This window comes from Varanus komodoensis, unplaced genomic scaffold (genome assembly GCF_004798865.1).
Source record: "Varanus komodoensis strain SLA01 unplaced genomic scaffold, ASM479886v1 scaffold12, whole genome shotgun sequence".
NCBI lineage: Eukaryota > Metazoa > Chordata > Lepidosauria > Squamata > Varanidae > Varanus > Varanus komodoensis.
This window is the reverse complement of record NW_025335349.1, coordinates 31,136,907-31,149,553: the sequence shown is the minus strand read 5'-3', so window position 1 is coordinate 31,149,553 and position 12,647 is coordinate 31,136,907. Positions and strand designations below refer to the sequence as shown.

General features: G+C 44.1%; 1 protein-coding gene across 1 annotated transcript in view; it reads right to left on the bottom strand.

The window, feature by feature from the left end:
• RHBDL3 (rhomboid like 3) overlaps positions 1-12,647 on the bottom strand; it is a 128,072-nt gene that overhangs the window by 50,418 nt on the left and 65,007 nt on the right. Inside the window, exon 4 of the mRNA XM_044421486.1 lies at positions 1,092-1,250. Coding sequence (XP_044277421.1) covers positions 1,092-1,250 — 159 coding nt within the window. The remainder of the gene's footprint in view (positions 1-1,091; positions 1,251-12,647) is intronic.

Genomic DNA, 12,647 nt, shown 5'->3' with positions numbered 1-12,647 from the left:
TAACCAAACATCATTGCCAAAAGGTTTACTTTGAGAGTTAGGCTACTTCCTACATCAGATGGAAGGTATGTATTTGCATTTGCACTTGATCTACAGGTGCACATTACAGATGAGTTTGATTCCAGTTGGTTGCTTGGCAATGTTTATAGCATTTTAAAGTCTGGTCTGCTCCCCACTTTGCTTCCATGTTATAAGTACATCCTGCATTGAGCCTGGCTGGACTATTTGGTTGCGGGGGGTGGGGGGGGATGGCTTCCTTAAGGCCATGAAATGTCAACCTTTTCACAACCTGGACCTCACTTTCCACTTCAACCTATATCACAGGACCCAGATGTATTTTTTAACCATTTGTGTATACCGTTCTCATCTTCCCTCCCTCTGCCTTTCTCTTCCTTTCCCAACAGATGAAGCTTGCTGCTGTGGGATCCCCCAATCTTAGCAGAGTCACAACCTGGTGTTATACAAATTACGAGTAAGTCTTGAGAGCACATACATTTAAAATGAAATACTTTTGAACATGGCTAGCAACCCCATGTAAGATGCTCTGAGCGTTTTTAAGAAAAGAAATAAACATTAGTAAATAAAAGTTTTGCCAGCATGTAAGGCAGAGACACACACAGAGAATATGAGGTTCCTCCTCCAGACTCTTTTTTGGCAGCTTGCTTAGCTTAGCCTGCCTTGAAAGCAAAGAAGGATCAGCAAGGGAATTTTTAAAGGGAATCAGCAAGGGAATTTTTAAAAAGCCAAGACATTCTTGAACATCTCACCCAGCATTTATGGGAGTGATATTTAACTGGCACTTAAGGACAGACAATTCATGTCCAGGCTCTGACCTCACTGGGACTGCAATCGTTCATCTAAATGGTTGGCAGGGGAAAGAAGTGAATCTTTGAAGACCGAAAGCCATCCAGGCTAAACATGACTTCCCACATCCCTCCCCGAGAGACACCTGTCAGGTGAGAGGTGCCCAAAGCAAGGTGAGCAGGGAGTAGAAAATGAGAATGTCTGGATTGGGGCCCTTCCAAAGGTCTTTTGCTTGCGGACCCACACAAACCTGGTGCTAAACCTGCCAACCCAACAGGATCACTTACCAAGTTGACAAAGTCTTGGTAACAAATCTTCCCATCGGAATTGTTGTCTGCCAAGGCCAAAAGCACTTCCAGTTTATGTGGGTCCAGCTCAGAGCCATGTCTTTGGAGGAGGCTTCGAAATTTCTCTGTACTGATGTAGCCAGTGTTTTCAGGGTCAAACTGAAAGGGAGAGGGAAGCAAAGAAAATGATGTTCAGCATGGAAGCCCAGCACATGCATCCAACGCGAATGACTGCAGATTCACTACAAACCACAGTAGACGGTGCGTTTGTATTCCTGATCACGGTAGACTGTGGGGTTTGATTCCTGATCATCAGGATGCTTTTAACTGTACTACTTAGGATTGCTTTTGTGCCGTCGTATTTATCTTCACTGCTTAGATACCTTTGTGGAAAGCTGCATATGCATCTGACTGTAAAAATAAATAAATCTATAAATCCTCCAGCCCTCCCATTTCCACAAGCACAGCTGCACTTTTTGCCAGTCCCTGAAAGGGGAGCGGCCTCTGAGCTGGCCAGCGCCTGGACTGCAATTCAAGCCCTACTGCTGAAGAGTCCACCGCAGAAATATCACAGGACCCATCACAGAACAGCTCGGCCATCTGGCCAGGAGGGATCTGCATGTGGCCCAAGCAATGCCAATTAGTGGAAACTTGGAGGTGGGTCAGTCCTACTACTTCTTTTAGAATGCTTCACATGTGCAAGAAAAACACTGAGAGAATGTGGAGCAAGAACTAGGGAGCGATCACATGCAGCACTGTTCTTCCATTACCCTCTCCTCTGAATCTTGAGGCTTTGCATGTTCATCATATAAGGACTGTGCAAACGATCAGTGGATGCTGCATGTATGCAAACAGGTCAAAGACCATAGATACACCCCCCCTTCACCACCACGGTTTCAGTAGAGTCGATTTGCACCATCGGCCAAAGCGGGCGGCCCTTCAGTGCAGGCCACACAGTCTGTCAGTGGAGAGTCGCTGCCACTGCTCCCCTGGATCAGTGCCATCCGTCTGCCGCTCCCTGGCCCCAGCAGCTGCAGGGGACCAAACGGAGACGCAGGACAGGAGGGCACAGATCTTCATGGCTGTGTGGCTACCCAAAAAAGGAGCAGCTGCCGCAAGAGACCACCTGAAGGCCAGTTTTCCGAGCGTCCTCATGGCAACTGCGTTTTGTGCTCCCGCTCCAAACGGATGACACAGATTTAAGTGAATCACAAAAGCAAACCACTATAAGACTGGTTTTTTAAGACAGAGTGATTCCTCTGGGGAAATCTGGTATAGAAGGCTCATCCTGCCATTTATCCTCCCAGCAAACCTGCAGCGCAGTTTAAGTCTAGGAAAGGGAGGCAGAAGCAGGCCAAGGGTCACTGACTGAGTTTCGGGGTTGAATGTGGATTTAATCCCGGTTACAGGGCATTAGATGGCTTGACAGCCACCTTATTCTGCAGCAGTCAGCAGGAGTAAAAGATCCAAAATCCATGGTATGGGGCTGGGAGTCCAGAATCTAGTCAGACAGTATTTTTATTTGGACTAATCAAAATGCACCAAAAGTTTGTACAAGCTTTTTCATTCTCCAGAACACTTAATCCAGCTAGGTCAAGGGCAGGCAACGTGTAGCTCTCCAAAAATGGTGGGACTACAACTCCCATCAGGCTGATTAAGGCTTGTCAGGGCATATGCTATTGGGCCCCAAGATGATCAAAACCTTGCATACTTTCTGTGGCATTTTGTTTGGTTCTCCCAGCCCACCATAATTTGGGGTTTTTATTTATGGACCAGGCAGCAATCTTTGTTTTTTCAGATGGAAAATAACTATCACACCGAACTCTGCTAGTGCTTATCACTTCTTCCAGGAATACTTTTGCTTCCCTGAAGATAGCTTGACTGGAAAGCATCCCATCCTGCCGTGTTCAGTGACATATGCGCAGAATATATTTGATGTCCCCCATTAAAAAGCAGAATTCACTCCACTGCTTGATGCCGCTCAAGGATTCCTTTCTGCAATGGCTTTTTCAGGCAGCAAGAGGCTCTGGGACAGATGTCTGGCTCTCTCTCCCTTTTAACACAATCATAACATATATATAATAGGCTTTGGGAACAGGTTTGTATTTGGCTCGACTACAGAGAGGCTGCCTATGATCCTGGAGATTATTTTCTCTGCTTATTCTCTTAATTGCATCCTACAGTGTCATCGAGGTCCAGTGGACTTTAATTTTTATTTGTGTCTCACTGGACATGCTTTTAAGCTATGAGTGTTAAGGATCCAAACATAACTTTGTCATTGTTTTCTGTATTTTACTGTGAATTGCCTTCAGGGCTCTTTTAATAGAAAGGGGGCAAATGCAATAAATACCTGTTGATTAAATAAATACAGAAAAATAAAATAGGTTATGAACATCTCTTGTATTCTTTTGTTTCACATTTGTTAAGAAAAGACTGGCCTGGATTCTGACTATCTCTAGGTAGTTGCTTTGCTAACTATAGTTCTCCAGGTCAGCTTTTGGGTTTTCTTGAAGTGCACATGGGCAACCTCTCACAAGAATGTAGGTGGTGGCCTTTTTATCAGGTTAGACGCTCTGTCCACAGAGTCTATGGTTGTCTGCTCTGACCAGCAGTAGTCCCCAGCAAAGATCCTTCCCATCCCTTGCTTCCTCATTTTTTTTGGTAGAGATGCCAGGGACTAAACCTGGAATGTGTGTGAGCAAAGCTGTGTGTGCTCTGCCAAACAAGGGACAGGGAACCTTTGGCCTGCAGATGCTCCCCACCCAGGCCACAAAGCCTCCTCCGGGGGGGCAGGCCATGGCCCCCTGGAGGAATCCCCAGTTACCTCCAATCTGATATCAGAAGTAGCAGCAGAGATGTGGGATTTGGCCTAAGCACTGCACGTGTGAGGAGCATGCATTGTGGCTATTTTAAAAGTATCTCCAAGGGAGCTGCATTATGCTGGATTGGACCACTGGTCCATCAAGCCAAATACTATCCACTTTGAGTGGCTGTAGCTTTCCAGAGGCTCAGGCAAAGAGGCAGACCTTCACACCACCCAATTCCATTTGGCTGGGGGATGCTGGCAGGGAATGAACCCAGAACGAAAATAAACATGTTGCAGACACTGCCACCCTGTTGATGTAGCACAGTGGCTTTGAATTGGATGCTGGGCCAGACAGTCCCAGATTCCATTTTGCGCCCATCATGGATTTGCCAGCTGGCCATAGCCAGGCTGTTTTCCCCTTCTCAGACTCAGCCCCCTCTCCACCTGCAGTCTCCAAAAACTCTCAAGTGCTATGCAAAGCTGGTTGTTTTCAGAAGCAGGGGACCCCTGGCCAGACTACAGGGGAGAGCTGATGCTCCTGTCACTCCTGTCACTCCCTCCTCCTGTCACTCCCCACAGGCACCGGTGCGCCACTGCAGGAAACAGCATCCAGGATTCCAGGAACCTGGTGCCCTTCAGATCATTCTGGACCACAGCTCCCATCATTACCAGTCAACATGGCCCACCGTGAGGGATCATGAATGCTGTAGTCAAAACCCCCTGGAAGGCATCAGTTTGCCAGATCTGACCTAGCAGAGCTCACCTTAATAATAATACCGCGTTTATATGATGCTTTCTGAGTGTTCAGATCGCTAAGCAATTCTTTCAATTCCTCATGGTAGGACAGTATCATTATCCCCACAAGGTGAGAACAGCATATCCAGCAATTCCTCTTCCTGCTTCAAGATGAAGGTGTGAAGGACGGAGGCAGGGCTCCAGTTCTTTGCTTCTCTCACCCAGCAGAAATGTATTATTGATTCATATGCCCCTTTCTACCAAGAAAAATGGCACTCAAAGAGGCTTAAAAGCTTTGGCAAAAGCAATGGGGGAATGCTGCAGTGCTGTTCTTGAGTATAACAACAGCATTCAGCCATGCCTGTATGAGCCTCAGGCCTACATGCGTCCTCTCCCTCTTCCCTTTACTACTTCCCGTATGTGCCACGATTTCTAAACTTCCTTCCAGATTGTCACTGACTTTGAACTCAGCAAACCAGTTATGGCTGTCCGCTCAAGCAGATTAGCAACCAGGATCTCTGTCCACCAAGGTTTTCATGCAACCAAGGACTGAATGGAAGTTCGCCAAGAATCTGAATGGAGGTTTAGAAATCATGAACACACAGTGAAGAAGGGAGGAAGAAATGTTCAATAGATATCACCTGGGAGCACCAATGAAAGCTCATAAAGCAGCTCTATTGCATGTGGGCGGGCAGGCGTGTGTTTGCAAGAGCGAGAGAGAGAAAGAGACTGCAGTATGCACGAGATAGAAATGACGGGAAAAGGCAGGCAATCAGAGGTGGGATGATGTTATTGTTTAGGTTTTGTTAAGTTTCCATTTGATAAAACAATACAAGGTTATAATAATCAGGAAAACGATGAAATAAAACTAGTTGTCTTGCCAGTACCTGACATCTGGGAGCTCTGACCCTTTCTCCACTAGAAAAGCAGTCCTACGCAGAGCAGCCTTTTAGCTGGATTCTGACTCTGCTGCACCTCACAGTTTTTGCACATGCTAATTGGTTTCTGGTGGGTTAAACAGCGTGAGAACACTGTTTGAGCAAGAGAACATGCAGCCAGCAGCATTACAGAAAGTTAACTTAATCATATCCTTGGGGTTAGAGCCAAGCCAAGGAAGCATGGCAACGAAAGACTCACAGACCCAAAATGATGAACGTAATCTTCTAGAAATTCATTTCCCTGATAGATCGATCGCTTGTGGTGTGGTCAGCAGTGTTAGGTTTGCATAGGAAAGCTTAGGGTCAAGTCCCCACAGATGCCAAGCTCAATTGTTCTCCACCATCATGGGGTTGTAGGGAGGATAAAATAGCATATTCTGATATGCACCACTTTGAGCTCCTGGGACAAAGGGTGACATACAAACATTACAGAAAAACAAGTCAGCCATACAAGGGATCTGACATACGGGTGTATATGTCCTTCTGAACTACCTTTATCCAATTTAGGGCCTATGACCCACTTCATTTTCCTATATCCTTGCCTTTTCTCTGGGCACTTAAAGAAGGTGCTTTACATTGGTTCAAACACCCACTTCCTCATAGCACAACATGGCATTTTCTAGTCATTTCCCAGAGAAGATCTACAAAGATTCTGTCATGGATAAGGACTCTGGACCCTTCTTCCCAGAGGATTACAACTCTGCCCTCAGAAGAACAGGCTCTAGACTTAGGCATCTGGGGAGAGGGCAAGGCTATCCTTCATAACAGAAGGCATTATGAAGCTTCTACCTCCCTAGGACCCAGTTCTCCAGAAAGAAAGAAAAACAAAACCAGGAGCTGGTTTCCTCGAGTCCAGAGGAGTTCATATTATTATCTTCAGATTCAAGATCCAAGACATGAGAAAAGTGGCACTCCAAGACACTCCTATGTCACTGCAACTTGAGATTGCTGAAACAGGTCGCACTCCTTTCAGAGACATAGTTTGAGACTATATGGAAGGGGGTCAAGCCACCTAAATCCACCTAAAATATCCTAAATCAATTACTGAAGATTCAGTCTTCCTTATTTATTTACTTGATTTATATTCCAACTTTCTTCTTATAACGAACTCAAAGCGGCTTACATCATTCTCCTCCCCCTGCTTTCAATCTTATCTCCGCAACTATCCTGTGAGGTAGGTTGGACTGAGAGTCTGTGACTGGCTCAAAGTCACTCAATTCTCTCCGTGGCTGAGTGGGACTGGAACCCAGATTGCCCGAGTCCCAGGCCCGTGCTCTTAACCACTGCTCCACACAGATGGAAACTCTGCAGCCCAGACCAGAGCAGAGGACATCAACAAAACCTATTTCCTGAACGAGTACAGATTCAACTTGAAATCAGATCATAGCAAGCCTTAAAATGGTGAACCAAAATAACAGAATATGCAGTGGCTTCTTAGTGACTCATTTTGCACTAATTGTCATAAACACTGGATCCCATTACAAGGTGTTGATTCATCTCTTGGAAATAGGAGACAAACTTAACTGCACTAGCAAGAGAGTTCATGGATGCTTTTTTGGAAAAATATTTTCCTGTTAAACCATGGATCTATAAAAGCCCTGCTAAATTCAATACTATACATAGTGATCTTTAATATATTGTATGATATAGTTTCAATTCATTTGATCACTGGTGATTCTGAAGAGAGTAAGTAGGCACCACTGATTACATTTGAAATGAGTGCTTAACGTAACAGTGATAAAAGTATTGCTCTTTTGTAACTGAAGAATCTTCAAATAATATAGACTAAAAAAGGAAAGTCTTAAGACTCACCAGATGATGGCTACTGAAAATAATTTCTCTGCAAATGGTGTTCTACTTGCAGGAGGTGAAGTGATTAAGGGAGATAAAACGTGATGGGGTGCAACATATTGTTTTGCACTCACAGAATAGGAGAAAGCCAAAACAGGCATCAGATTGAAGACATTTTCTTTTATAAACTTAAATCCTATAATAGAAACCAAGTGCAATTTACAGCAAATCCAACACAGTCTAGTCTTGGCTGGATCTCAGCTGCAGGAAGATTTGCCTTTGATCTTCCAAACTTGGCCCGCTGGCCTCTGGTTGGCAATAATAATGATATCAAGCTTGTCACTTGGATTAAAAGGCAGAAGAAAAGGTGGGGATTTATGAGAGAATTTTCGGCCCAGGAGGGCATCTTTCCATGGAAACATTTTGTACATGAAAAAGTCAGTTTGGTAAAAAGGACAAGAATCTTTTTCTTTTCTTTTCTTTGATAGCAAACAAAGGCTACACCTTTGGCTAGAATTGATTGGACATAGGAGAAGAAAAGCTGGTTTGGCAGGAAGCCCAGGAGGGCAACAGCAGCAGCTCGCCAGCAGCTAAATCTGGCACAGGGCTCCGTTTAGTGGAGTAGCTGAAAAGGGGTCTATGGTACAACAAGAGCCCGACTAGGCCCAAGGCAGGGTATCTGGCCAAGAGACATGTGTGCTTGGCTTCTGCCATTTCAATCAGGACACCCCAAGTCACAATCAAAGAGACTTATTGCTTGATGTTTTAAATGGCCTAAAGCTGTGCTATAAAGACATCAAGCTTGTAGGACCTACAATTCGTTTTTAACCAGAATCTGAGATCCACCAACTGCAGCCAGGCAGAAAGATGTATGCATACAATTAAAGAATCTCAAGCTCAGGAATTTGTTTAGAGTACCTGAACCGAATGCAGTTTACAATCCTTCTGCACACACACGCACACACACAAAAGCACTCCTGCATTACCACAAGCTTTTGGCAGTGTAATTTAGGGCGGTGGGGGCAGTAACATATTGTAGTTACTCTGTTAAACAACTGGAAATCAGGAAGCCTTGTTCATCTTCTAAAACTATCCAAAGTTTTGCTTCTGCTTCCGCTTACCACTGTGTCTAAAAGGGGAAAAGGAACAGTTTGAAGAATGAAACAAAAACCTTGCTAGATATACAGTATGTGCATCTAGTTCAATATCCCATCCCCAGGCATGGCCAGTCGGGTGCTTCTGGGAATCCCACAAGTGGGACATGAAAGCCATTGTGCTGTATTTGAAGGCATTTTGTTGGAGTTTCTATAAGCTCTTGCAGCAAAGAGCAGCTGGCAGATCTGTCTTCCATGAACTTGTCTTCTCTCCTTTTACAGCAATTACGTAACACCACAACTTGAGACAGTGAATTCTGTAAGTTAATAATGCAGTGTGCCAGAGAAAGAACATTCTTTCTCTCTGTCCTGTATCTACTGGGAATCAATTTCATTGCTTGATTCTGAGTCCTTGCAACAGTTCTATGTACTTTCTCTGCCCTGTGCTTCATTTTATATATTTCAGTTATGACCTCTTCCCCTGACTCCCAGTGCCAAAATCACAAACGTTTTAACCTTTCTCTCCACCTAGGAAAGGTATTCCAGTCTTGGAATCACTTGGGTTGCCCTGTTCCATAGTTTTTGGAGCTCTGATATCTGGGATGAACAGAGGAAGAGACAGTACTCCAAATGTAGCTATGCTGTAGATGGATATAAACACGTGATAATTTCAGTTTGGTATCTTTTTCAGTGCCAGGTTAAACTGCCTCTTCTGAGCATTTGAATAGCTTAATCAGAGGCATTTTTGTTGTTAATTCTTAGGCTGGATGTTGAGATGGTTTGCTGGACAGACACCTTTAGTGCATATGCGGTGGCGCCCAATCTATGGAATGCGCTCCCCAGAGAGGTCCGCCTGGCACCGTCGTTATTTGTTTTTTGGCGCCAGGCAAAGACCTTTTTATTCAAATGTCATTTTAACTGTTAATACTATTTATTTATTTTATTCTTCGGCCAGGGCGACTTATTTTATATTGTTAACTTGTTTTATATTTTTATTGTATAATATTTTAACTGATATATTTGTGAGCCGCCCCGAGGCTTCGGCGAATGGGGCGGCATAGAAATTTTCTAAATAAATAAATATGTATGGTTTAATGAACATATCATTACATATTGCTTTTTTGTATTTTACTTTTTTTTGTAAATCACTCTGGGACTCCTTTTGCTTGTGAGAAGCAATATATATAAGTATTATATAGAATAAACTAAACTCATTTTCAATCCTTTCCCCTAATAGTCCCAAACACAAAAACTTGCTTTTTTCACACCAACCACACACTGTGGTAATCACCTGGTATGTACAACACAACAACCTATGGTTAAACAATGCATGAATGGCCAAAAGCAGGCACAGCCACCACTTCTGCTTTTACAGCTCTGCTGTAGTTTGCTCATCCAAATCCCATCTGAACCCAGCCGTCTGGGGACAAAGCAACCCAGTGGTTAATCCATGGCTTGTTGTTGAGCCAGCTTCTGGATTGTTTAGCCCCTCAGTCTAGAGCTCTGGGTTCAGAAGCAATTTTCAGCAGGTTACAATGGAGCTGCTCATGGCTTGGCTCAGTAAAAGCAGCAGTAGCACCCACATTTTCCCAGTCAATCCTGACATGCATATTGGCCCATTGCTTAATTTAGTGATCCACCATGAATCCAAGATCTCTACCCTGGTGAGGCAATGCCATTCAAATTCATACAGGTATGTGTGAGTTGGCTATTTATTTAGCTCTGCTAACATGTACCACTTTGTATCGTCTTACTCTCATAGCATCTGGGTCTTCTGGCTTTTCCATCTCTTTTCCCTACACAGCTGCAATTCATGCTTTGCTTAAAGTTGCTGAAGAGGTGAAACTTGCACTGTGCCCTTTAAAATGGTATAAAACTTTGCACTTTAAATGTAAAGGGCACTGTTAAAAATGACTCTCGAGTGTAGGCAGCTTAGGTGTTCTGTTTGGTTTTTCAAAATCCCCTGAATATACTAGTTCATTTGGAATCAAACATGCCAGAGACAGAGGCGCCCTCTAATAATTCTTTCGTATCACTTCTTTTGCTAAGGCACCCTGAGTTTCTCTTGATAAGGGCCCTACTGGATGCTTCCCTGATGAGATACTATGTCTTAACGACATGGTTTTGATACCTTTGTTCCGCCTTGCGCTTGACAGCTCTAGAATCTAAAATTTTGTACAGCGTATGAATTATTGCAGTAAGTCTTGCCTTCTCACAAGGTGCCCAAAGTACAACAGCTTCAGTTTTGTCATTTTTGCTTCCAGGGAAAGTTCCGGTTTGAATTGCTCTATGACCCACTTGTTTGCCTTTCTGTCACTCCGGGGATTCGCATCGCTCTCTTCCAGCACCATGTTTTGAATGAATCAACTTTCGTCCTGCCAGCTTGCACACCCATACATAATGTTCAGGAATACAATAGTGCAGATGATCTTGGCCTTGGTTTCCAGTCCTTACACTTGCCAATCTTTTCTGGTTCCTTTACTGCTGCCCTTCCAAGTTTCAGGCTTCTAATTTTTTGGCTGCAGTCTTCAGTTGAACTGATGATTCAGCCAAAGTATGCAAAATCTTTCCCCATGTCAGTTTCTTCATTATTGACACCGAAGCTGTGTAAGTCTGCTGTGCTTATGATTGCTGTTTCTTAATGTTCAGCTACAGTCCTGCTTTTGCAGTTTCTTCTTTCACCTCGGGAGTCGTTTCAATTCATTGCTCTTTAAGTAATATGAAATCATCTCCATACTGGAGCATAGACTTGAACGATGGTGGACACCAAGAAGAGCAGGTGGTTCCTCCAGACTGAAATGAGTCTGTGAGTCTTTTGTGTCCCTCAGTCCTCCCTCCTTACTCCTCCAGCAACACTTGACTTCCCAAGCTGGGAGGATTGTGGGCTGCTGTGGCAAATGTTTGGCTGTTTAGGCCTGCGAGCCGCTTTCTCTTCCAACCAGCAGCGACCAATGTGTGGGCCACAGGGCTCAAGCAATGCACCACCAAACATGCCAGTCCCAGCAGCTCAGGGAAGGGGGCTCTCCCACCAAGTTTTGATTATGGATATTTGCAGAGATTATATGATGATGGCAGGAAGCCTGGTCGTCAATGTTTCCCGTGGGAGATGTTACAGTTTACTATGGGAATCCCTGCACTCTAAATTCCAGAGCTTTAATATTTAGTACCACAAAACCAGGCATAAGATTCCCTTATAGGCAATTTTTAAAATCCGAATCATCGTAATGCCTTTATTAGGCCAACTCAAAGGTCACAAAATACTGTACCGTCCAGACCCCACGGCTTTCCGTCTCCCCTTGCCCACACATATGCTTTTATTGTTGTTTTATTTACCAGCTTGCTCAATGGAGAGTTCCAGAGAAGTGGCGCACAGTATTCTGTGACCTTTTGAGCTGACCTAATGAAAGTACTACAGTGATATGGATTTTGGACCTTTGTTGCAGGAGGTAGGGATTTTTATTTATTTATTGGCCAGCATAGCTCCCTTCACCTTTTGTGCAAGCTTTCAAAATAGATCTTTGTTTCATATATTTTGTACATGCATTTTTCCACGTGAGAGGAGAATACTTTAAAGCGTGGCTGAATTTAAACCAGGGCTTAGCCACCAGTTTTAAAAGTCTGAGTCAGTCCGGAAACTTGGGGAACGATGCCCCAGAGCACCTTTGGGCTAGTGCAGAGTGCGTTTCCCCAAGAGGCCATTACAACCAGCCTCCTCTCACCTTTAATTTACAGGCTATGCTTAAAGTCGGAGTTTTGGGACTGATACTATTTAACTTGCTCATAAATGATCTGGGGCTAGGGTTGAGCAGTGCAGAGGGCCAAGTTTACAGATGACCTCAAAGGGTGGTAAGAACCCAAGCGGTCCGCAAATAGCTCCAGTGGGATAAACGGGCAATACAAATGCAAATAAGGTTCTATGCAAGTAGATGTAAGAAATGCATATTTATGTATTTCATTATTATGCTGCCCAACAGTCAAAAGGTTCTCTGAGCAATCTCCCCCCCCACACCTGGAAACACTTTATATATGGGAGATGCACTGACTGTAACTAAAAAAAAAAAATCTGGCAGTTATATTGGAGAACTCAGTGGTATCAGAGTCCTGTGCCCCACTTCAGATGCAGGTTGGGGTGCCAGTGACATGATATTACTTTTTATCTCCTATGAAACCACCAGATTTGGAAGTGGGGTGC